This window comes from Protobothrops mucrosquamatus, unplaced genomic scaffold, assembly GCF_001527695.2.
Source record: "Protobothrops mucrosquamatus isolate PMUCROS unplaced genomic scaffold, P.Mucros_1.0 scaffold_64, whole genome shotgun sequence".
Lineage (NCBI taxonomy): Eukaryota > Metazoa > Chordata > Lepidosauria > Squamata > Viperidae > Protobothrops > Protobothrops mucrosquamatus.
Genome location: NW_015386140.1, coordinates 429998 through 456996, shown reverse-complemented (window position 1 = coordinate 456996; position 26999 = coordinate 429998). Strand labels below are relative to the sequence as shown.

At 36.0% G+C, this 26999-nt stretch overlaps 1 protein-coding gene across 1 annotated transcript in view; it reads left to right on the top strand.

Annotated features, from left to right (window-relative positions):
* Positions 1 to 2042: 2042 nt before the first annotated feature.
* Positions 2043 to 26999, top strand: part of VPS13A (vacuolar protein sorting 13 homolog A) — a 118347-nt gene continuing 93390 nt past the window's right edge. Inside the window, exons 1-13 of the mRNA XM_015812644.1 lie at positions 2043 to 2213; positions 10090 to 10133; positions 10294 to 10336; positions 12221 to 12316; positions 14056 to 14157; positions 16578 to 16684; positions 17424 to 17483; positions 17904 to 17963; positions 19590 to 19670; positions 21846 to 21903; positions 22553 to 22680; positions 25105 to 25211; positions 25493 to 25664. Coding sequence (XP_015668130.1) covers positions 2114 to 2213; positions 10090 to 10133; positions 10294 to 10336; positions 12221 to 12316; positions 14056 to 14157; positions 16578 to 16684; positions 17424 to 17483; positions 17904 to 17963; positions 19590 to 19670; positions 21846 to 21903; positions 22553 to 22680; positions 25105 to 25211; positions 25493 to 25664 — 1158 coding nt within the window. The 5' untranslated portion in view covers positions 2043 to 2113. The remainder of the gene's footprint in view (positions 2214 to 10089; positions 10134 to 10293; positions 10337 to 12220; positions 12317 to 14055; positions 14158 to 16577; positions 16685 to 17423; positions 17484 to 17903; positions 17964 to 19589; positions 19671 to 21845; positions 21904 to 22552; positions 22681 to 25104; positions 25212 to 25492; positions 25665 to 26999) is intronic.

Genomic DNA, 26999 nt, shown 5'->3' with positions numbered 1-26999 from the left:
TTTCCAATAAATAAGAGGTAAAATTTATTTCAGGTTTCTAGATCCAGATATTGGCAACTAACCCTATTGCCATGCTACTGACCACTGAACTTGTTTCGGTATCAAAACCATGTAGCCCAGCATCAGACCTAAGCAACCACCAGATTAACCATTTGAAACAAAAAATGAATTCATTTTCCAGCAAATGGTTCTTCCTCAGGGAAAAGCCCAATAGCAGCTAGATAGTAAAAGATCATTCCACATCAAAGTGAAACATGCTGCCAAAATCCCAGTCCATAAACCACAAGTTCCTATCTGCCAACTACAGATGCAAATAGCACAAGAAAAGGTCAGAAGCAATCACATTAATGGCTGTGGTGCTGCCTTTCTAAGACTTGGGTCTGAAGGAAATGGTTGCCAACTCCTCATGGAAACTAAATTACTGTTGTAGGAACCAAGCCTGTAGTGGAATGTACAGGTAGTCCTTGCTTTACAACAGTTCATTTAGTGACCATTCAAAGTTACAGCAGCATAGAAAAAGGTGGCTTTATGACCATTTTTCACAGTTATGACCATTGTTGTATTCCCATGGTCATGTGATCAAAATTCGGAAGCTTGGCAAATGACTCATATTTATGACAGTTGCAGTGTCCCAGGTCATATGATCACCTTTTGCGACTTTCTGACAAGCAAAGTCAATGGAGAAGCCAGATTCAGTTAACAAGTGTGTTACTAACAACTTCAGTGATTCACTTAACAACCGTGGCAAGAAAGATCGTAAAATGGGGCAAAATTCACTTAACAACTTTTTGCTTAACAACAGCAATTCTGGGCTCAATTATGGTCATAATTCGAGGACTACCTGTAGTCTGGCATTGCAGGAAGGAGAGGCAAAGATATAGCATGGAATGTCTAATAGGCAGGAAGAGAGCAAGATCAGTTTGCACACCTTGTAGCTATGGTTGGAATAATATGGACTTATGGGGAAAAATACCACTTTAAAGCTAGTACAGCTAACGATTAAAGTTGTTTCACTCATTACTGGGAATGAGATTGGGGCAACATCAATTCATTTTGTGGAAAGACTGGTGTAGTCAGGACACGATGTTAAACTGCACTGTAAACTACTTTTGATAGCTGTGTCAATCCTTGAGAACCACTTATCTCAATTCCACAAACTATTCTCAACAAAATGCGCCTCCCTCTTTTAGCAGATCAGCCAGTTAGCTAATGCTATATATTATTACTAATTTAAAATGCATTTTCTGGAGGATTTCCAGCAGCCGCCAAGATTAAGGTTCTTTATTAATCCAGATAAGTTTTTGTGTTTTTTTTAAAAAAATCCTATTTACAATTACTAATAGTACAGAGAAAAAACGTGCATCTATGAGGTAGCTGCAAAATCACGCCCTGCCCCAGGATTAAAGGATTACAATCCACAACCTCTTTTGTACGCTGGTCAATCCTATTTACATAAGTAACTCAAGCGAAGTAGCTACTATTGCCCCTTAGAACCATATCCAAAATGTAGCTTCCCGTACAATTTACGGAGGCAGCAACTCAAGTTTCTACAGCATGACAGAACGGCGGAGGGTCTCCGCGCGTGCATGTCGGGTGGGGGAGGACCTCCGGCTCTTCTGAAGCTGTTCAATAAGCGGAGAAGGCAAGCGAGAAGCGTGGAAGGCAACTCCCATCGCTACGTTTGGGGTTCATGGCCGCCCCCCACCGCAGCTGGAGAAGCAGTTTAACCGCCAATCTCGCGCGACGAAGAAGAGCACGGCCTTCGCCCGTCAAGGCGCGCGCGAGGACACGAGCCTCCCTGGGGCGGCATCGCAGGTTTCTGGTGAGGCGAGAAGCCACCTCCACACGCCGCGCGAGGAAGGGCGCTCGCTTTCGGTCCCACATCCCTTCCGCGCCTGCGCAGGAAGCTAGGCGAGTCGGAGTACAGTACGGCAGAACACGCCGAGCCAGCCCGAGGTCGGGCTCCACCCTGTCGGAGAGGGCGGCTGGCCGGCGGGAGTGGGGACTTTCCGGAGGTTGGCGGGTTGTTTTTGCTTTTTTTTTTTTTCCCCCACCCGTCAGGCGACATTAGAACTGGCGAAAAGGGGAGCAACCGAGTCCGCCGCTTTCGAGGATGGTCTTCGAATCGTTGGTGGTGGACGTTCTGAACCGGTTCCTGGGCGATTATGTGGTGAACCTGGATAGTTCCCAGCTCCAGCTTGGCATTTGGGGAGGTAAGCCAGAGGCCAGGCTGGCCCTGGCCGATTTAGCCGAGCTCGGCCTCGCACGGCAGCAGCCCCCGAGCCCCCTTCCCTTCAGGGCTCCTCCCCTTCGCATGGCACGGCTGCTCGCCTCCTGGTCCGCCTGCTCGCCCGCCCGCCTGTTTTGTGGCGGTGAGGGAAGCCGAGTGCGGTCCTGCCCACGGGACGAGGAGCCGGGACAAACTCTGTTGCTTCCTCGGCGAGCGAAGTGCCCCCTTGCCCCACCCCGGAGCCCCGCGGACGGTCTCGCCGAATTGCTTACAGTTGTTTTCCTTCCTGCACTGCCAGGCCTTGTCACGTGTCGTGCCTTGCCTTCTCCCGCGTTTGCTCTTTTGGGAAGAGAATCTCCTTTAAGGGGGAGACTAGGAGAGAAGTTAAGGCCTCTTAAAGGGTGCTCGAGAATAATGAGGCCGTTGTTGGGACAGCGACCAAAAGCAGTTGTGTTAAACGAGGTGTAAAAAAACAAGTGTGTTTTTTTTCCCCCGTGTACTATGCCTCATTCTGTTTAGGTTAGTTTGGGGGTTGGTCTGGGAACTTAGTACTGCGTGAACTTGCTAATCATCACACTGCTTCGCTGATATGCATTAGCCTGTTCATTTATTTCTTAATTTTAGAAGGTGCCGGAGTCCCGAATGACACTTGGTAACTTACATAATTAAAGAAAACAAAAAGATAAAACTGTGCAACCGGAATAAATAGACATTCCCTTGCAGAAAGTCAACAGTTAATTAAACTCCAGTCCTGGGAGTGGACCGTGTCTTCAAAGGCTTGTGGGTTGTAGAATGGGAGCCTTACCAATCTGTGGATTGTTTTTCCAGAATGTAGGCCAGTGATGGCGAACCTTTTAGAGACTGAGTGCCCAAGCTGCAACTTATTTATTGCCGGGTGCCAGATGGGCGTGGGCCACTGGGTGGGCGTGGCTGTGGTGGTCATGGCAGATTGGGTGGGTGTGGCCAAGGTTGGCGTGATCGCCTCGATGTTGCTCGTGGGGAGGGATGCCTGTGGGGGCAGGGTTGGGGGAGATATAGGGGGTCTCTGGCAGGTGGGGTGGTGGGCAGGAGGCTCGTCCTGCAGGGTGAGGTGAGGCGAGGCAGGGCGGGGGTGTCATTGTCACACGGCAAGGTGAGGCAGGGGCCAGGGCGGCTGCTGCCTGACACCATTGGGCCCTGCACACAGAGGCCAGCGAGCGCATGGGTGCTGGGATGCATCCGGCCATGTGGGACCTCGGCGAGTTAGCGGGCGGCTGGTTGAAGAGGGACGTTGCCATCTCCGGGGTATGGCGCGTGTGCCCACAGAGAGGGCTCTGAATGCTGCCTCTGGCACGTGTGCCATAGGTTCACTACCACTGGTGTAGGCACTGGGACAGAAAATCTTGCAGTGACAATTTTATTTGATTTGTCATTTAAGAATAATGATAGAAATCACTTATTTGTGTGTTATACTTAATACACGTCCTCAAATTACAACAGTTCCTTTAGTGACTTCAAAAATTACAGAGGCACTAAAAAAAGTGACATGACCGTTTTTCACAGTTACGACCTTTGCAGCATCCCCATGATTATGTGATTGAAATTCGGGTGTTTGGCAGTTGGTTCATATTTATGACCTTTGCTGTGTCCCAGGGTCATGTGATCACCTTTTGTGACCTTCTGACAAGCAAAGTCAATGGGGAAGCTAGATTCATTTAACAACCAGGTTATTAACGTATCAACTACAGTGATCCACTTAACAACTGTGGCAAGAAAAGTCATAAAATGGGGCAAAACTGACTTAACAAATGTCTCACTTAACAACAGAAATTTTGGGCTCAATTGTGGTTGTAAGTTGCAGATTACTTGTATCTCCCTGCAATTTGTTTTCAATCAAAATTATTTCATTGAACTCCCAATTTGTTACTGAGGTAGTAGATGTAGCAAGCTCTTTAAGAAATCGAATACATGGAACATAGGTATGTAATTCTCTGAATATAATTCCTCATTTTGGAATATGAATACTTTGGAATTGGTGAATTGTTTGCGTTGTTCAACAGATTTGGCATTTGGTTAATAATCCATGGATGAGTGAAATATTTTCTAATGGTAGGCATTGATTTTATTAATTTTCCCTCTTGGTCCAAAATAATTAACAGAGGGAATAGGAAATACATGCTATGACTAGAAATCCAAGTTATTGAAGATCACTTTTAAATATTCCCATTCCTGGAAATGTTCCTTAGAAAACTAGTGTTCGATTTGACTGCACTTGAAATGAATATATTTTTGATACAATGTGCAGACTAATTTAAGGATGACTTGAGTACTTCCAAAATAATTTTATTTGCTAATGCTCTAGATATGCAATATATATATTAAAATGTACCTTGTGGAAAATAGAGTAGATAACCAAGTTTTTTCATTTAATATTATACTACATGGTTTCTTCTTTATCATTTAGTTTTCTTTAACTTATCATATAATTTGTTCTAAATCAATAAGTGCAAGTTTGAAAATAATCAAATTCTATAGCTGCACAGGTATGAATTGCAATTGGCCACTTTTAATATGTCAAACAAAATCAAAATATTCACTTTGTGACTTGTAATTTAGCTAGTTCCAGCTAGATTCCCAAACTGTGATTATAGCAAATATCATTTGTTAAAAGCTGGAAAATCAAAATAACTTAGATAGTTCTCACATTTTATAAGAATGTTTTTTAAAGGACTTATGCTCTGGGTAGGTAGTTGAACTAAAAGGCTTCCAAGATCTCTTCCAGCCCTATTCTACAAATATTTTATGTGTTAGGTTTCTTTCCTTTCTTATGATAAATACTGTCAGTAAAGTAAAGGTACTATACAGAGCAATTTCCAGTGTCTTCCTGAGTGGCCCATGTGAACCAAATTGAGCTCATTTGTGAGTTTCCTATTCTGAGAACCTATTCTGCCTTACATATGTCCCTTTGACCACCTGGTATTAAAGTACTCCTTGACTTAAGACAACAATTGATCCAAAATTTCTGTTGCTAAGTGAGACAGTAGTTAAGTGAGTTTTGCCCCATTTTATGACTTTCCTTCCTACAGTTGTTAAGTGAATCACTACAGTTGTTAAGCTAGTAACACAGTTAAGTGAATCTGGCTTCCCCATTGACTTTTCTTGTCAGAAGGTTACAAAAGGTGTTCACGTGACCCCGGGACATTGCAATCATCATAAATATGAGTCAGTTGCCAAGTGTCTGAGTTTTGATCATATGACCATGGGGATGCTACAACAATTGTAAGTGTGAAAAATGGTCATAAGTCATTCTTTTCAATGCCATTGTAATTTCAAATGGTCACTAAATGAACTGTTGTAAGTCAAGGACTACCTGTATGGAAAACATTTTTTTTCAGGTTGGTTGAGAGGATGAGGGGAATTTAAATTTGGTGTGGGGAAGATAATGAAATATTCTATAGTACTTGGAATGCTGTGTAAGGCCATAATATTTATGTATATTAAATCTTTTAAAAGCAGCTTGTTTTTTTCTTTCTGTATGTTATAGACAACTTATTTAGCTCCTGATATTAGTTAGTGACTTTAGAATATATGAAATGCATCTTCTACCTGTTCTTAGAGAGTGTATATATTTTTTGCAAACTAATATCAGCTTAAGAAATATTTCAAAGAGCATCATAGTTGAACAGAGCCCAGAGAGCAAACTACCATTTCTATTATAAATAGTTCTATAAATAGTAAGAGAATAGAAAAAAGAGAATACTAGAGAAGGATACCTAATACTAATGGAGTTATTTGTGGTTAGGGATATATTGTACTGTAGATGGTGCTTAAATTTAGAGTGGTCAAAATACCAGTAAGAAAATCCATGCAACTATAAATATAACAGCATTACATGTTAATCTTTGGTTAGGGAATTAGTTCAGATGATACAACACTTGGAGTTTGAAAGGTAGTAGTAATTTTGCCTGTTTTTTAACATTTTACCCTTTTCTCCTATATATGTGTGGGACAGATAATGAACTTCAGTGATAGAGTCTGTACTTTTATTCATAAAAGTCCTAAATTCTAAACGTGACATTTTCAGGCAGATGCTTAGTTTAGTAAGTACAACAGTTGGTTCAAGATCTAGCTCAGAAACTAAGAGGTGGCTCCATCCCACATGACTGGTCACTGTGCCCCTTCACTACAATAATTTTCATGCAATGTGTGGCACCAACAACTGTCTCCTTTCTTTAAAAAAAGAGACTTGCTGCACCACTGTTTGCTTTTCATCTGTCACCATTGACTATTTACAGTATGGAGGAACAAGATGTCCAATATAAGGAGAAGGAAAAAGTCTGTTTACTGGGGAAGGATAAGGAAGAAGGTGTGGTGCCTTTTCTTCTGGAGAGAAGGGGAACTTCTAGAAGTGGGATTAGGAGGAAAATATTGCCAATGGAAAATAATCTTATTTTACAGCTCCAGAGCAAGCATTGTTAACAAGCATCTGCTTTGGATTTCCATTTGGTTAAAAAAGGGGCCTTAGTCTGTCATGGGAAGGGTTAGGATGCTGGACTCAATTAAATAAATTCTGGTTACGAGAATCAGTTAGATTACAGATTTTTTCAAACTCTCTACTGAGTTACTGAAAACAATATAGTTCAATCCATCGCTATAAATTTCAACAACATAACTTGATTATGCAATAGAATTTTGCATCATGTGTTTTTATTATCTTTATTTTAATACTTGCCCACACTTATTTGAATTTTTCCATCACCTAATATTAGTTAAGCCCATGTTTTCTGGATTATAGTGGTAGATAAGTATGGTTGATACAACTGAATGTTCTACTGATGTTTTATTGTTAGCAAAGAATTTTTCTCTCAAGAATTTTGCTTGGTCTTGTTCATGTAGCCTTTAAGAGGACCTTGTAATTATTTCTGTGAATGTTTTATTGATTTTCTTACTGCACTCTAACGAATTATTCCTTTGTTCATATTTTCCTTCATTTTTATTTAAGTGGTTTTCACGTGAAAGAAAGTAGCCAGCAAAATAGTTTCATATAACATTATGAGGATGCACTACAAATGGCACATAATATTATACTAAGTGGATCAGAAAAAGTGTTAAACTTTAGTGGAAAATAATTTGTGATAATTTAGTTAGTCAATGAAAATAAAAAGCACACTAGTCTTTCTGGTATGTATCTCTGCTCTTGCTATTACTTGCCAGATCACTAAGCGCCCAATCTAAAATTATTCTCCAGGTTATTTTATGTAAAGATCAACACTTTTGTATTAATTTCTCTTTTTTTATATCCACTTATCACTATATAGATAAGAGAACTATATAATTTCTGCTTCCTGGACTTATTACAAATGTGACATCAGCCAAGGTGACTTGTCCTGACATCTGTGAGTGCAACATGAAACCAGCTTAACAGCTAGCTGAAGCTAATTTAAGTCTGCACTTCATCCTAAAACTTAAGAGTTACAGATGTTGTAGTTTTAATAATGTGCCATTTTTTTATCTCTTGTGGCCCAGCTAGAATAAAGAATTCAAAGTATTCCTCATTCTTTTAGTTGACTTTATTAAAGGCATTCCTGTCTACAGGCTTTGGATATTTTTTCAGTGAATGATTTTTGTGTGTGCATGTGTGGTTATCCAGAAGTATATATTGAAAGCTTTGACATGGACAGTTCTCTTTTCAGAGGTGTAGTTCATTGTCTGAGAACTGTGCATGGCCCTTGGAAAGTGCCAATATAGTGTTCAATGGAGCCTGCAGCTCTACTCATCTGCCCATTAGTCAGCTGCTAGAACACTGTACGAGATGCCCTTTCATAAGAAGGGAAGCAAAAGGCCATCATCCTACTGAAAATTGCTATGGCTAGCCAGTATAACTAATTTTCTTCCTTTTTGCTAGAAGAAAATGAAAAGCTCTTAGATTTTATTTTCCTCTTGATGAAGAAACTTAAAATCATTCTGTTTTGGGGGCATGAAGATGTGGCAGAGTATATAAAATATCTCTGCCCACATTTAAATGTGTGTGTATACATACATATATACATACATACATACATACATATATACATATGGAAGGTGGTTGTGTGTACTTGTGTATGTATGTATGTATGCATGCATGCATGCATGCATGCTGAGATTGTGAGTGCAAACAGATTTAGGTGTACTCTTAACACAGAGGTCCCCAACCTTTTGGGCACCAGGGACCGGTTCTGTGGAGACAGGTTTTTCCACAGACTGGAGAATACATGCTTTTGTGTGCTGCCTGCATCCCACGGATGGGGCTTTGCTTGTTTGTGCGGCCCGGTTTCTGGCATGCTGCGGCCTGGCACCGGTCGACAGACCGGGGGTTGGGACCCCTACTCTTAACAGGTGCTGTCCTGAAGAACATGACTTTTTTTTTTTGCTAAAACTTGTAGTTTATAAAAATTGCTTTTTAACAGTTCTTTACAGACTGTTGACATTTTCCTGTTATTTTCTCTAATTTTGTATATATATTTGCTAAAACATATTCCTATAATTTTTAAACTTTATTTCAATAAAAAATAAGTTTGTGGTGTCACTGTTCAGTAGTAAAAGGCTGAAAAGGACAATGGAAGAGTCATTGGACCAAATCTGAATGTTCTGGATCCTATGTGTAACTATTGAAGATGCCAGTAATAGATGTACGTCTATTACTTACTTACATTACGAAGGATAAAAATGTATTTTTAGGTGAAAATATTTCTTAGCATGCTATGCAAAATTGTTAACTTTATCAGAAAACATTTTTAAACAAAATACGTTTTAAAACCATTAATTTTTAAAGAAGGAAAATATATTTTGAATTTGAGATTGAATTTACAGTCCCAGTCTGTTCTTCTGGTGTTATATCATGGTAAATGGCAATACCATGGCAACCTGATGAGAGAGAAAAAAAAGTTTATGTGCACTATAGCTCAATGATGAATGGGGAGTTGTAGTTCTCAAATCAAAGAAATCCTGGAGATAAGGCTTCATTCTTCTATGCAGTGTTATCCCCAAGATTATCATACAACTACATATAACTTCTTGCTGCATATTACTATATTTCACATATACATAACTGGTATAATAACATTCCTGGAACTCTTGTGTAATGTGAAAATTCAACCAGTTGTTTGAGCAAGCTGGCTGAAATGGCAGCAGCCTAATTGCATCTGCAAACTTTGCAGCTGATTGCAAAGTATCTTTTACTTTATATACTGGAGTTGATTATTCAGGAAATTATGATTTATTTTACTGTGGCTAATACAATAACCATGTTGATGACTTTCCATATTGTTGCATATGTTCTGTACTATATTTTAGAGACTGTTTCTAGATGATTCTTTAAAGATTTATAATAATACAGATTTGGAATTATTTAAAATAAAATGCATTTAGGAAAATAATGGAAATAAGACATAAACCAACAATTTAGCAATACTGACAGTAGTTCAGGTATTGTTTGGGGCAAACATATTCTTAAAAAGAACAAGTGTTTTATTGAAATAATTTGGAGTAGCTTCCCAGGAATCTTTGAATTTGATCAGGGTCCTATTCTAAAATCAAAGGCAGTGCTATAAGTTTGATGTAGGAAGATTTTATCTCTCCTTTATTCCCTTTTACTGGCTCTTTAGGCTGCTTTTTTCAAGATCAGGAAATTTTGACCATGAGGAATGCCAAGGAGTTGTGTGCTGATTCATAAATAAGACAACATACATTTGCGATCTTAGTCTTAAGTACTGCATTTTTTACTTTGCTAGGTCTCCGTTAAAATAGTTAGAATTCTAATAAAAGAAGTATTTCTGACTATTAAAATGTTGTAAATCAAATTTGTTGTTCTCTGATTATGATTTTTTCAAATTTTTTAATAGGAGCTGTAGCACTTAAAAATCTTGTAATAAAAGAAAATGCATTGGTAAGTACTAAAATGCCTTTTGCATCATAGTTCTTCATAAATACATGTTTATATGCTGTCTTAGGAATTAATAAAAAAAGCATTTGTGCACATTCTGGGCTTTATGCTGTTACAATAATGTTTCCGTCATTGAAATGTAATCTAATATTTATCTTTGCAGTATCAATTTGATGTCCCCTTTAAAGTTAAAGCAGGTCATATTGGTAAGTAGAATTTTCAAGCTTTTTACAATAATTAAATAAATTTGTATTTTTAAAGATAGGAGTTTTTATTTCTTAGAAATGCATTGGTTCATCATGCAGCTATTATCTAATAATAAAAAATTAAGGCTTCTTGAGAGCTTTTGATATTCACATGCAATTGTATATGGATTAATTAAAAGCCTGTATGTTTAACCATTTATCAGTTTACATTCAATGGATATAATATTGTAATAGTTCCTTAATTAAGATATTTAGTGAATAGTTGTATTTGTTAGCTAAAAATATGATGTCTTCTATGGTTCACAGTTTTGTCTAATTAGCAGATTATTAATGGTATCTAATACATAAGAATTTGTTCTTGTATTCTTGGTTGATCTAATCTGACTATTATATATCTGCTACATTTTATGTGTCTACTTTCATTGAATTTAGATTCAAATATTGAGGTATTTTTTCTTGCTTTCAATAAGTTAGTAGTCATTATAGGAGATGGTTGTTATCTGTAAAGCTCTACATAGCATAGGATTTGGATACTTGAGGGATACCTATTTCTAGTATCTCCTGTATTACTTACCCAGCCAATTTAAGGCATTCTGGATTCCTTCAATTAGACAGTGCCATCTCTTGGGTCCCTGGAAGAGTGCCTGCCCTATGAAATGAGGTGCCCCCTGAGATTTGATTGACCTCCATCTTGCTGGTGTTTCTAATTGCTTTGAAGGCCCATCTCTTTGCCAAGTCTTGAGTGAGCATGGTTGAAGTCCCCTTTTTGGTTGTGAGGATTTGTTTTTTGCTCCTACCCAATTTACATTCCTTTATTATTATTTATTACTGTATTGTTTATTCCTTTTACGATTGTTACATGTGAGCCTTCAGAATCATTGAGAATCAGCGTACAAACTTAACAAATAATAATATATGAAAGAAAAACTTCACTGGTCTTTCTATTTTGTAAATTGTAAGCAATTTATTGCAAGTATGAGTAAAGTAGTGTCATAGTATGCTTTTATAGATATAGGAAAAATATTCAGATTTATATTTAAATTCTATGGTTTTAGGTTTGAAATGGAAACATTTTAATGGTAGTGGGAGAATGGTAAATCACCACAAGCACATCATAGCCTGGACATTCAGCTGGATTGTTCTGGAAATGCCATGGTCCAGCTGAATCAGAAGGTGTAAAGTATTGCATATTTTATATTTCACCTGAGACAAATTCCAAAAGGGGTTTAGTGAAAAAGTAGGGCAAGCCTGGTATACATTATTCCCATCTTCCCATTACTTGTTTTCCTTTCTTTACAGACACCTAATGCTGCATAAATGTAACCAGCAAACCTGCCTGCTTTTCCCATTAATCTTCTTACATTTTTCTTTGCTTACCTCCTATTCTTCTGTATCGTATTATAGTCCCCTTTTCTTCCTGTCCACATCTTGGAATAACCAATGCATTGAATGGCCATGCTCTAGGTTTGTCTCCAAATGAAATGTTAAGGGTCTGTGTCGCGATGAAATGCACAACCACTCAGAATTAATTTGTTTTGTGCATGAGATGATCAGTGCATAGAATGTTTTGCCCATCCCTAAACTGAGTTTTTCTTTCAGGTAATATTTTCACCATTTTTTCAATATGATATGGGTGATATGTTTTAAATTATGAGGAAAATAAATTCAATTTATATTAAATTCCAAGCAAAAAAGATAAGGAATACCCACCTATCTTGATCCAGATTAGTAGAATTATTAGTATAATTTACAACTAATCTTTATGTAATGTTAAACATGATACTTGGAAATATTTTGAAGTAGAAACCTTTTTTAAAAAAGTTATGATTAAAATATTGTTGGATTTTTTTTTAAAAAAAAAAATGACTTTCTTTATGATTCTAGGTCAACTAAATTTGCAAATACCATGGAAAAATCTTTATACTCAGCCAGTTGAAGCTGTTTTAGATGAAGTTTATCTGCTTATAGTACCTACAGCTAGTAAGTTTATTAAGAAATGGAACTGAACTGTGTAAAATAAATATGTAAAATAATATTTAGCCAGAATAATTTATTCCTCTGTATTAATCATGCAATAGTTTGGGTACCCATAGTCTGACTTACATATTCAAAGTTAATATAGTTTGAAAAAAAATAGTTGGGTTTTGGTGTTTGTCATTGTTTAAAATCTGACGTTATTTGTGGTTGGCAAGTAAGAAGCAAGAAGCAATTAGTATTATTATTTGTTGATTTAATCAATACCCTAAATGTCCCTAGTGGACAATTTCTGGGTGAGCAAACAGATCTGGGAGTTGAAGTCCACAAGTCATAAAAGGGCCAAGTTTGAAGACCCCTGAGCTACAGGCTACTGAGAAAATAGCTATTAAATAGCTTGAGTAAGGTAGCTAAATAAAATCAAGGGGGCTCAGTCCTTAGCCTGTGAGCTATTAAACTCAGTTTAAGGAGCTGATGACAATCTATCCAGCTCTAAACATCTTAAGACCCATTTTCTTCTGGAGGAAAGTATGAACAGTAAAGCGATGCTGGCTGAGGAATTCTGGGAGTTGAAGTCCACAAGTCATAAAAGGGCTAGGTTTGAAGACCCCTGCTGTAGTTTCTGAACCTTCTTCAATGATAGTCTTTCACAGAGTATACTAAAGCCCAGCTGCAATAATTTTAGTGATTATAATTCAATAGAATTAGATTTTAGTTTATTAAAAGATTATATCTGACACATCAACTGAAGTCGAACATAGCAGCTTCTTGCCACTAAAGCCCCCCATGCATCGAATAACATTTTTGAATAAAAGAAAATTCCCAGATGATACACTTGTTCTTTCCAAAAGAGTGTGTTCTCATTCAGAACATTTTTTTAAGAATGCTAAGATACTTTAAAGAGCATTGTCCTTAATTCTTCACCAAAATTTCCTAGGTAAATTGATGCTACAAAAAAGAGGTTTCTTTGTAAACCAATAAAGTAAAACAACGGGAAGAAGTAGGTATGAATGATAACAATAAAAGCATAATCCAGTTTACAAATCAATGAATGAATGACAAAATAGCTCATCCTAAATTCAAACTTTCAGGTTTTGGTGATATTTTTAAAGATAATTTGTCATGTATTGAACATTTAATGATACATTTTGCAGTCTTCACAACACCATGAAAATGCCTGTGTGCCTCTAACAGCTCTTACATTCTGAACATAGGACATTCTGCAAATATTCTATGATTCTTGGCTATTCAGCCATATGTGCACATATGCATACATACATTGTTAGCCCTTTGAGGTACTCCAGACAACCACAACTATGAGTATTAATTCTATCTTTAATATAAAGTTACATTAATAGCATTTTGTAAGACTGAAAGTATTTCTCCTTTCATTCTCTGGAAAACTATGGAGGGTCCTTTTTGAAATGCTCCTCTGTCCCTTCCCTTCTGTGAATTGAGAAGTCTTTTAAGTGCCAGTTGTTTAGCCTGCAGCTCTATCATTCCTACATACCATTACACACACACAAACAAACAAACACACATCATACAAAGGAAAAACTTATTTTAGTGCATTGTTTTATTCTGACTTATTGCTTACTGGCAGAATGTGTACAAAGAATAGGTACTAAATATTTTTCATACAGAGAGTAAGTCCAGTCAAATAGATCTTACTTTTATATTTGTGAGATCTCAAATGTTGTTTTAATCTACTTGTGTTTAATTATTAAAATAATCCATTCTGTTAGGTATTAAATATGATGCTGAAAAAGAAGAAAAGCAGCAGCTGGAAGCAAAGCAAAAGGAACTGCAAAGAATTGAAGATGCAAAACAAAAGATTGCTGACAAAGGTAAGAAAAGATGCAATTGGCATTTATTCATTTAGTTTTCATTCAATTTTAATGCCAACTAAATGGTGGCTCACAAAGCATATCAAAAGCAAATCAGTAGAAATGCAATAAAATTAAAAAGAATAACAAAATAAAGGTAATCCTTGAGATATAAGCATTCACTTAACAGCCATTTGAAGTTATGAAAGACCCTCCCCCCCAAAGCTATATATTACCCTGTTTCAAAGTTATAGTGGCTGCAGCACCCCTGTGTCATTTTCCCTTATGACCAGTCATAGGGATACTACAGTGCCCCCCACCTCTTTCCTCCTCCTACTGGGACCCTGCGGTGCTTGGGCCTGCTCTCCATGCCTCCTGGAAGCAGCCACCATTTTCAGCATGCCAACAATTCCTTACGGATCTGACAACTGCTTTTGGAATTTTCTGCCCAGATCAGCTGGTCTTTTGGAAACTACAATATTCTCCTGGATCTCACTAGGCTTTGGAAAAGCCAGCCACCTGCATGCAAGGCTGGCAGCTTCAGGAGAGGCATCCCAAAAGAGGCTCTCCCCCTTTTCCTTGCTTAACCCTTCCCTCCCCTCAAAATCTAATTTCTTCCAATAAAGAAAACAGAAAAAAAGTTGGGAGGGACAGACTTGTTGATCTTTCTTCCCACTCCTCCACCAATTAAGTGGTGAAACTAAATTCTCCACCTCTGTCTTCCAATGTTGATGATCCCTTTTACCCACCTCATTTGCTAAATTTACTGGATGCCTGGAAAGAGAGTGACAGAATCTTAGGTTACTTATCTTGATGAGTGACTGCCAGACTGAAGAATACAGGAAAGGAAGGAAGGGAGCAAAGAACATCTTTCTGCAGCTTGCATTAAGAAGCTGAAGAAAAAGTTCCACTCAAAAAGAAAAAGTGACTAGGTCAGAACACATGCAGCAAACAGCCAGGGCAGAAGCTGGGTCCTTGGAAACCTTTTTGCTGCTTGTCTGATTGCCTTTAGAGGAGTCCTAGCTGGGTCATAAAGAGAGTCAGACAAGTAGCAAAAAGCTTTCCATAGAAGGTTTTGCTGCTCATAGAAATCTTTTAAAGGCAATCAAACAAGCAGCAAAAGCTTTTTGCTTAATGTTTAAAACAAACTGACAAATCTCATTCCAAATTGTTTCTAGGATTCTGAATTCTGTTATTGGCTTGTAATTGTTTTTCATTCTTTTAAGCCAATGATCCTCAAATATTTTAATCTCATTCTTAAAATACAGGACTGAAGGAGCTTTGGTTATATTTACCAATATGTACTATATTAGAAATTAAAACAGAAATCCATTAAAATGTTTAGCAGAATATTCTAGTTGAGGCTGCTTTCTTTTGAAATGCAGAATACATTGTGTTTTATTTCATGCTGATTGCTTCTAGTACAAATGCTGAAAGATCCCATGGTCAGAAGTGTCAAAAGTGGTTGAATCTATTATTTTGAATATGTTGAATATAGAATTGCAATCTATTCAAAATATATCAAAATATTTCCAAGAATTGTGCAGTCATCACTTGTATTTGTGGCTATTTATTATTTGCCTATGACTTATATGTTTAGCATTTGCTTAAATGTAAGTATTTTACCATAGGATACATGCTCTTGGTTAAATGAAATGTTGAGGTTTGACTACCCCTTTGATAAGGCACTTAAAAGGTATAATTCAGTAGGGATTCAGTAGACCTCTTACCCACTTAATGAATTATTAAGTGCCTGTGGAATCACAAATAATCATAGCTTGCAGCCTGCCAATTTAATTATTGACTCTTATTATTTTCTAATGCTGTGAAGCTGAATCATTGTAGACTGAGGTTCTGAATAATGTTAACTCCTCACATCTATAGCAGACATGGTCACTTCAGTCTGGTTCCAACATAATCCTTTAATTGCTTCAGTCAGCAGCAGACATTGTCCCTGTTAGATTGCAGTAACAAATGTTATATAGAGGATCTCAATTTACTTCAATCAGTTGAAGCACCACTGTTTATTGTAAGGTTTCCAGTGCTCCTTTGTCTTGACTTTACATTTCTCTTCATCCTTTTCTTTATCCAACCCCCACCATTTTAAGCTTGACTGACCAACTTCCATCACACTTTGGCCACAGTTAGTATGGCTGCTTGTGTCATCTCCAATGATTACATCAAATGAGTTCCTAAGCACCCTTTCTTAGTCTTCCATGTTTAACAAGACACAAATCATTGCAAAAAGAGGTGATTGCATTCATCCCTTCAAAGAAACTCATATTTAATTTCTACCTATCTTATTTCTTGTATCTGTGTGAATATATAAATAGAACAATATACTGTATAGAAATACCTGTTATGTATTCCTGAATATTATTTCTGCGCCTAAACCAACTGTACTCCATTGCTTAATAATATAAAGCATTCACTTAATTTAGATAAAGCACAAGAAAAGCAAGATACTTTCATAGAAAAGTTAATTACTCAAGTTATAAGAAACCTTCAGTTGAAAATTTCCAACATCCATATACGATATGAAGATGATGTAAGTATATGTGCATAGAATATTCAGATAAATTGTAAAAATTTGAATAATAACTTTAGATGGTTGTATAGAAGGATACGGTAATCTTTATTCTGTTCACCCATAAAGAAAGTGATTGCTGAGGAAGTTGAGACTGTGCCATCTTTATTTGCGTATTGTATCATTATAATTTGGAAGGTTTCAATGATGGTATGATTGCAAAGTTGCATATTAATTTTTTCTAAGTACTGGTGTAATGCTGGGGAACGTTTTGAACAAATAACGTTTGAATCCACTTCTTTCTCCAGTTTTAGTGGATTGCAGAACTAATGACTATATATAAATTCCTACCCTTAGATTTAAAACTAAAGATAGCTTTTCTCGAGACTGAGGCGCATAATGATTATACAAATGTAGTTCAGATTTGGAAGGTACTATTTTATGTAACAGTACACTAATCTAAAATACGTACACATAAAGGAGTATGTGTAGAGTAGAAAGCTAAGGATACTATGTTGGGAATATTAGGATGAAATATACAGCTAAAATACGAAGTTTAGCTAATCTTAATCCAAAATTAATCACAGTAATTCATATCATTCTGGTTTATAAAATCAATATACATAGAGAAATGTCAAGAAATGTCTCTTTTATTTTATTATAAGGCACACATGTTGCCACAAATTTTACATCCTGCATGTTATATACCTGTATATATTATATTGTTGCGTATTGAAAAATATTTGGATTTTTTTTGCAGATCACAAATAAAGATATTCCACTGTCATTTGGTATCTCGCTTGAAAATTTTAGTTTTCAGGTACTATCATTGCTCAAATTTTTAATTAAAAACTTGTTTCTGTTTTTGAGTGTTTAATATATATATAGCCTCTTTTACCGTAATTCAGGAATAAATGACAACTTTGAAAGTGGAATAAACATAACTTTAATTAAATCACAACTGAAATTGAATAAATTTTGAATATTGAATAAAATTGTTTGCATTATTTGTAAAGAAAAACAGATCTGAAATTTGGATAGTCTCCACAGAAAGATGGTTTTTATACTTGGGAACTGACTAAGATTCCTTCTGTTCAGACTTTATTTCTAAATATGGAACACTACACAAATCCACTAAGGTGTTCCTGATGACAGTTGGGGGAAATCTTTCTTAATGTTGTTCTGTCTCACAACATAAATCAATAAAGTAATGTCAGAATAACTTCTGTTTCTATTACAGACTTCAGATCAAAATTGGAATCCATGTATTCAAGATGCAACCAGTAAATTGTTCTATAAGGTAGAGTCCTAGGTGGAAATCCAGTTGAGTAGAATGTGCTGTGAGACTCCTTCAGAGTTTGTGTTAATGTAAAGCACGAGGGAGGTTTCATTCTTTTGCTGTTTGTTTCACATATTAATCTCATTTTGAGCAGAGCTAAATCACAACCACACTGAATTGATACATGGCAAGTTTTTTGATGTGCATATTGTAATTTTGATAGAGTGAAGGGACTAAACGTTTGTTTGTCGGATTTATATCCTGCTTTTATTCAGGAACTCGGGTTGGTAAAGTTGATCAATAAGTTGAAATTATTACGTGGCTTAGTAAAGTGATAACCAGTTAATGATTCATAGACCATTGGTACATGGAACTATAGTGATTTCTTTACTTTTCTCATAAACCTAGAAATAACAGATAAAGAATAGCAACCCCATTTTCTTTTTCTTTTTTTTTCTTTTTTTTTAATATTTTATTGAGTTTTATAAAGGTAAAATTTTCTAACTGATCCAAAGATTGTCCATGTTTCAGCTGGTTTTGAATTCAGAAAGTAAGATCAGGGAGCTATGAGTATCTGAAAAAGTGGCTATATGGCAGTGTTTCTCAACCTTGACAATTTTAAGGCATGTGGACTTCAACTCCCAGAATTCCACAGCCAGCAATGCTGTCTGTGGAATTCTGGGAGTTGAAGTCCACATGCCTTAAAATTGTCAAGGTTGAGAAACACTGCTATATGGTTTTTACAATTTTTTTCAACTGCCACACAAGCAAGAACTTTCTTCGGTCTCATAAATAGGGGAGCAAAGATGAAAGAAATGGAGGGCTATGAGAAGGCCAAGCATTAGGTGTTTTGAGAGAGACTGTTCCTTATTGTTAAAACTATCACAATGAAGAACAGACACACAGGCCACAATTTTTCACTTTTTCAACACCCTTGCCTCCTTAGTATTTATATACTATATAATAGTATATACTATAACACTATATATACTTAGTATTTATATACTATGCTTAGCTATCCCAATCCAAAGGAATTTTGAATGACTTGCATTCTCTTCCAATAATAACATTAAAAAACAACAACATATTGTTGACAGCTAAATACAAGGGAGAGGTATCCTTTTTTGCTCTGATGGTCATAGTCCATAATTGAGAACTAACGTGTTACATGTTTTCATGCATCGTCCTATTTCAGTATATTAATAAAAACTAAAAATGCAATACGATACATTATTCTGAGAAAAATATCTCATATTTAATCCTTCTGTAGCAGCCTGTAGCATTCTTATCCTTTATTTCAGGGGTCTCCCAACCTCCAGGCCATGGCCTGTTCACAACTGGGCTGCGTGAGCTGTGGGCCAGTGTGCACGAGTGTGCGCATAGCTTGACTTTTGCAAACGGTGGCCTAGTGCATGTGCACACATGTGCAGCTCAACTTGCCCGGTTCCCCTCCCCCCCACCGGGCCACCAAGTTGCAAAGGTTGGGAACCCCTGCTGTATTTGATTAATTTCAGTAATTCCATTTACATATATTTAAGTTTTGTCAATATTTGTAATAACTTCCATAAACATGCATACCTATAAGATATTGGATCATGATAACTTTAAATATATTCAGTCATTCCTATTTAATTTTTTTTGTTTCAGCTAGTTCGATTGGATAACTTCTTTGCATACTGGAATGTGAAGTCTGAAATGTTTTATCATGATGACTATAAAGAATCTTTGGTGAGTAGACAAAGCTAATAAATCATTTCGAGTATGATTTGTCTGAAATGGATTACAGTTCATTTATATTTTTATACAGTGTCTTTTTAAGCTAAAAAAAGATCATTAATGCTGTAGTCTTGTGCTAGTTAACTTTTCAAGAAGCACTACTGATGAGAGAATCAGTTTCATATGGTGATTAAGGCATTAGGATAGAAAGCAGGAAACTGTGTTCTAATTCTGCCTTAGGCACGAAGGAAGCTGGGTGACCTTGGGCCAGGCACACTTTCTTAACCCTAAGGAGGCAAGGACAAACCACTTGTGGAAAACCTTACCAAGAAAATTACAGGGTCTACTCAAGGCAACTGCCAGGAATCAAAAACTGACTCAAAGGCATTAAAAAAAAGGTTCACTGAACTTAGAAAATCTATGTCTGTTTTTTCCTCTTTCAGCTGATCCTGGGAATAAATATTATGTATGAAAATTAATATAGGCATTAACTTGAGAAAAAAATCAGATTTGTGTGGGAAATAATATACAGCTGTCTAGCAACAAAATACATATTTATTAACAACTCCTTTTCATTGTAAAATGGCCCTAAGATGGTCTTACAGTAAATGGCCCTAAAATAAAACAATGAAATAATATAAAATAAAATCAGTGTAGAATTATAAGGCTAAACTGAAAACAACTTCGATCAAAATCAAAGTCATTATCTTAGATTTTAATTCCATTTTAGTACTAAGGCCATCCTGCTCCAAATTGTAAAGTAATGTTTCTTAGGGATTCTAAATAAAAATACAAGATTAAAAAAAGATGGGAAAATTATCTACACTTTAACAGGAAAAAATGTTTAAATGATTAAAAGTTTGGAATTTAGGTTTGGCATTTTTGCATTTGTATACAGGAAGTCATCATGTTATATCCAGTTGTTCAGGAACTGTTCAAAGTTACAATGTAACTGAAAAAAAGAGCTTATGACTGCCCCTCAAAATTCCTGATATCTTACTGCCCCGTCGTCACATGAAAATTTACAGTCTCCCCACTGCCACGTAGCCATAGCACCCAATCCCACTCATGACACCCATCTGCAGTTACCTATTGCCCACCTGCAGTACCTGCCCTAGTCCACCCATATAAGCTTATCTACATACACATCAGCCAACCTCAATTTTTTAAAATCCAAATATTATGAAAAATGTATCACCCATGTATAAGCTGACATTCACATTTTTATATGCTTCCATTTTCATAAGTATTTTATTTTTAGGTAATCTACAAATTATCCATTTTTGTGTGATTTTGATTTAAAAAATTGAGTGTCAGCTTATCAGTGGATGGGCTTATCTGAGAACCTATATCAGATGTATAGGTACTTTAAAAAGTATTATTATATATACTTATCTATACATTCATCATCCAATAAGCCAAATCCAATTTTGGGGACATATTTTTACCTAAAATTCTCTCTTTATTCATAAGCGTATAGGTACTTTTCCTTAGTTTTCTTGGAAAGTTTCAGACTTTTAACCAAAAACCTTAGCAAGTGAAATATTTTAGAATCTTATTCATATCCTAGGACATGCCATTGCAGAGAACTCAATCAATATATCAAATGCTCATTAATATTATGCCCATTTAACTATCAAATATATATATTTTCTCTCCAAAGACCACAGTAGATATTTGGAATTGAAGACCTGATGTTACTCAGTATTTATTAATGAATTGCTTAATACATAGTCTATGTTTGGACAATTAAAGTGTAATACTGTATTATCATAACTTTTTTTATTCATTAAATAATGCCAAAGGGGGAAATGATTGTTTTCCTCATATTTTTTTCAATCAGACATTATTTTATTGAACGGGGATCAGAGATCAAATTAGTTCTATCTGCTTTCTGCTTCTGATTTTGGTGGTCATCTACTGTGATTAAGCATTCTAGGGGTGACTTAACATTTACATTTCACTGTATTATCATAATATATATTCTCACATGTTTAAACCAGGAGCCTCTTCTGCATGATATATAGCCAAAATTATTGAACCTATATATATCCTTGGGTCTTTGTATTTTAAGTTAAAGTTGATCAGTTTAGAATATCGCTTGGGAAAAAATACTCTCTTTGGTTTATGTTGCATTTTGCATTTTTATTGTGAATAAATTTTCAATTCCATTTTTTCCCCAAAAAGAGTCATTTAAAATATGGAATTGCAAGCACTAATGTGATTCCAGAAGGCTATAGTTTTGGTAAGTTTTTAATATTTCCTAACAAAGTTACATGTGGAGTACAGTATGCATAGGTAGAGTTTCCTCTTGGAGCTATGTTTTTATTTAGTCCAAAAACTTCATTTAATGCAGGCAATTATGGTTAGATTAGATTTGTAAGGAACTTGGGGATCACATTATGTCTGTGCTAAAAGGTTACACTGACTGCTGATTTACTTCTGGATAAAATACAAAGAGATATTTATTACCTTGAAAATTCTCTATATTTATAAATCTGAAGAAACAAAAACAATAGAAACTTAGAGGTTTCATTGTAAGATAAGATTGGCACTAGATTATCTATCTAGGACTGAGCTTAACATTTTATTGGCACAATTCTACCTTTTTTGCATTATCACAGTAGGATAGACTACAATAGTGATGGGGCTTGTGCTTATAGAGATTATAGTAAAAAAAATATATCTTCCAGAAGATATGTGAGCAAAAATAGCGTAGTCTTGTCCCTAGTTGGGCAACTGGTTATAACATTTAGCTTTCACTTTGGTGCCTAAAAGTGGATCTTATTTTCTTATCCCTCCATAAGGAGCATTCATATAATACTGAAAAAAATTAATCTGTTTGCATGACCTATTTGTTTCTTGATTAACTTTTTCAAAATTCTCCTTTTTAGTATTCCGTCCGATTTCAGCTAAAGCTAAACTCCGTATGAATCCGCGATCCGATGTTGACTTTTCTGCACCAAAACTAGATGTGGATGTAAACCTTCAGGATATAACCATTGAATTTAATAAACCACAGGTAACTGTATAAATGATTTAGATTTTTATAGCAACCTTTTTTATTTCCTCAATTAAATTTTCATGGTTCTATTTGCATCTTTTTACAACATTATAGTTTTCGGTAATTCCCAAATTTATATTTGAGTAGACTAGTATATCAAGGTTATTTAAGTGTCAAAAATGTGCCCCAGGAAGCAGGCAATAGCAAGCCACTTCCAAAATATTGCCAAGAAAATTATAGAGACTTGTCAAGACAGCCACCAGGAGTCAATACTAACTCAAATACAGTCAATTAATCAATTACAGCGCTATCTGAGGATGGGACTTTTCATTCTCCTGAATTTTTAGCCATATTGTGGGACATATACTTTAACGCCTATCTCTTTATGGAATTCAGTTCATCAGTTTTGAAAATCCCTGTGGGTGCAATTAGAAAATGTATGTGTGATACTTTAATAACATTTTGTTCTTGTTTTAGTCCAAACTGTATATTGGAAATGATATTGAAATATAAACATAAGTTTGCTCATAATAACATAGTAAACTATACATAATCCTGGTTTAAAATACATATCCTGGTTTAAAATATATACAAATCCTGGTTTAAAATATATATAAAAGTAGAAGAACAGATAAATATTTAATCTTGTATGTCATCTTGACATACATGATAGGTGAAGGACATGAGAACTCAGCTCTAGCAGGAAAACATTATTTCAGAGAACCTACAAAGTGATAATTCCCAAAGTCTTATTTCATTCCGTGGCTTTCTAGACATATGACATAATGCGTTTTATATGTTCTCATTGCCAAACAATAGGAAAACAGTGAGCAATCTTGAAAAGGATTTCATTTATTTTTCTATTCCACAGGTTCATTTTTTTAGATATTAGTGAAAGTCAACAGAAAAGTATCATAGACAAAATATTCATAATAAGCTGAGATGAAATATCTAAGAATTATACACTTAATAATTTTCATTAAAGGGAAGGGCTTTTGACTGAACATATGCATGCAATAATACTACTCAGTTTTATATATGAGTTTACATATTCGTGTGTGAGAGAGAAAGTGATCATATCTGACTCTTCATTTTTCAAGACCCACACTGAGCATTAGCCAACAAAGGTTAAATATTTCTCATAGATTCTAGGAACTATTTTAGCTATCTTCCTTTTACTATATCTGCAGGTTTGCAAGAGTTTTTCCTTGCTCACCAGAATAGCACTTATTGTTTAATCTAGGATGAAATAGAATTAATCTGTTACTATGCAGTGCACCACTTTGCTATATATATTGCGTCCCTTGTTCTTATAGAAGCAAAAATTAGGAGGGCAGACAACAGCATGGAACAAATTCAAGGTTGCCATCTACAGAACACTGTGTTGTGTAATTGCTAATATGGATCTTTCTCTGATTGATCTATTACTGTCCTGATTTCTAGCCTTGTGTCTTTAGTCACAATACCAAACTGACTCAGCTACAGTTTAGATAAAGAACATTTAAGGATTTGTTCTTCTAGATTAAATTCTTTAGTGATTTATCACTCTGCTTAAAGTACACTAATGGAATGCTTCTGAGGTACGTATACTAATTTTCAAAATATTGTTAGACCCAAACAATCAGATCCATACATACAGAGTTCAAGCTGACTACTTTATTTTATTCTGCCTATAATACAGGAATCTTCCCCAGTCTGGCAGCTCTCCCCTTGGAACAATAAGATAAGGCTCCAAGGAGTTCAGGAAGGGCTGGTTCTGGCCCTCTTACAGTTGTACAGTGACTTTAAATTTGCCCCGCACTTCATCACTCCTTCCTGTCAGGCTGGATACTTATTTTATTTATTTATTTATTTATTGAATTTATATACCGCCCTATCTCCCTTACGGGACTCAGGGCGGTGAACAGGTGATAATAAAAACCATAATAAATATAGGCAGTTCTAAAATCAAATTAAATAATGGGCCTGTTCTAAAAACACACCCATACAAAAAACCCCGCTAAAACATAATCAAACTACGCCAGGCCGGCCGCACGGAATAGATGGGCCTTCAGGGCTCGGCGAAAAAGGCGCAGGTCCGCAACTGTACGTAGGTCGGGGGGGTAGGTCAATCCAGAGGGCAGGAGCTGCCACTTCCCAACATTATTCAGTTTTACAACATTCCCCACATAGCCATGGGGATTTTTAATTATGTATTTGAATCAGTATTGATTTGCAAACAACTTGAAATAAATATATCTGCCAAAGAGCAGATTTTTCTTGGAATAATTATTACTTTAACTCAAAGTTAAATACTCCATTGTTATTATGAAATGAAAGCTTTTAATGTTCCAGTCTATTCGACCTTTAAATAATGTAACTTTAAGACAAATGCTGTTTACATTTTGTTGTAATTATTATACTATACTAATAGTAAATATATTTTTGCATTTTTTCTTGCAGTATTTCAGTATTATGGAACTCCTTGAATCAGTTGATATGATGACTCGAAATTTACCATATAGGAAATATAGGCCAGATGTTCCTGTCCACAACAATGCCAGGAAATGGTATACATCCAATAATTTTTGGAAACTTCTACAATTCTGATGGTTTTTCTGTTAAAATATTCTCATAAACTGGAATTCAAAATCCCAAAGAAACTTGATAGGGAAGAATTTCATAAGTACCCTTATTAACAAAGTAATAGGCTTAATTATTGTATTTTGGGGAAGAGAGTCAAGAATTATGAACTAATTTGTGAAGATTGCTTTATTAAAATATAATTTAAAAAGAAATATTAATTTTGCATGTAATATTATGTCCTAACATTTTTTTCTTTTTCTATTAGGTGGCGATATGTTACACAAGGCATTCTTGAAGTAAACGTCCAACCTAAGCTACAAATGTGGTCTTGGGAACATATTCGATACCATAGGAATCAAGTGAAAAGTTATAAAGAGCTCTATAAAATAAAAATAACTTCAAAGAAGGTTATACAAGACAGTTTGATTATGTTGGAGGTTAGAGGTTTTAAATCATCATGTTTATCACAAACTAAAAAATAATTGTTTTCCAAAATATAATGGTAGATTGCATACTTATTTATAAACCTCCACTGGCTGACAGGAAGTTCCTCCTGACATCTTGCCTGAATCTACTTCATTGTGGTTTTCCATTGATTCTGGTCAGTCCTATCCTGTCTAGTCTACCCCTTCTTTGGATAACATTTCAAATATTTGAATGCTATCCCCTTAGTTGTCTGTTCTATGGTCTAAAAGTATCCACTATACAACCGTTCCTCACAAGATTTTATTTCTGGCCTCCCCTTCATCATCTTGGAAGCTCTTCTGTGAACTTGCCAGTTAGTTACCATCCCAAGTATTCCAAATGGCCCTGACCAGGACAGGGTAGAATGGATGAATTACTTTCCATCATCTGGAATGTATCTACTATTAATGCAACAAAGCTATTATTAACTTCTCACTAACTCCAATTCTATTACTATCATCAACTCAGGAAATGGTGGAACTACTGTAAAATGGTAACATCTACCCCCAACTCTCAGAAGCAGCACCAATGAACACTGGTCATTGGTACTAAGTTCACCTGAGAGGTGCAGAAAAAACAGGGTATCTCCCTTTTCCATCCTGGTTATGCTGGCAAGTGTGATTTCTGTCGTGTTCCCAGGCTTGAACTCTGACTCTTACAGATAATCCCCTGGGTAGACATTGCCCAGTTAATTGGATTGAGAGAAGACTTTTTCAGGAGGGAGTGTATCTTCTTTTCTCCATTTCTTTTACTCAGTTGAACAAGGGAAGGTTCCCTTTGCCAGTTGTCTATATATTTTGAATGCCAAAACTTTAATTGTACATGAAGGTTCCAACCCTGTATGCATATCAGAGGCTTGGGTAGGGAATAGGGACAAAAATTGTTTCTCCCAGTTTTAATTCAACAAGAGTTAAAATATTTATTGTTCGATTTATTTTATTTATTGTTCGAATTTATATCCCGCCCTTCTCCTTGCGGACTCAGGGCGGCTGACAATCAATTAAAAACACCAATAACATCACAAAATTTAAAATTAATTAAAATGAAATATTTAACTTGTCTAATTTAAAATATAATTAAAAACCCCTCTAAAAACCCCTCTTAAAAGTTACCCTAGGCCAGTCCCGCTTGTTGGAATAGCCATGTCTTGAGGGCGCGGCGGAAGGAAGGGAGATCAGGGATCACCCTGATCTCTGGGGGCAGCTCATTCCAGAGGGTGGGAGCTCCCACAGAGAAGGCCCTCCCCCTTGGGGTCGCCAGCCGGCACTGTCTGGCCGACGGCACCCTGAGGAGACCCACCCTGTGGG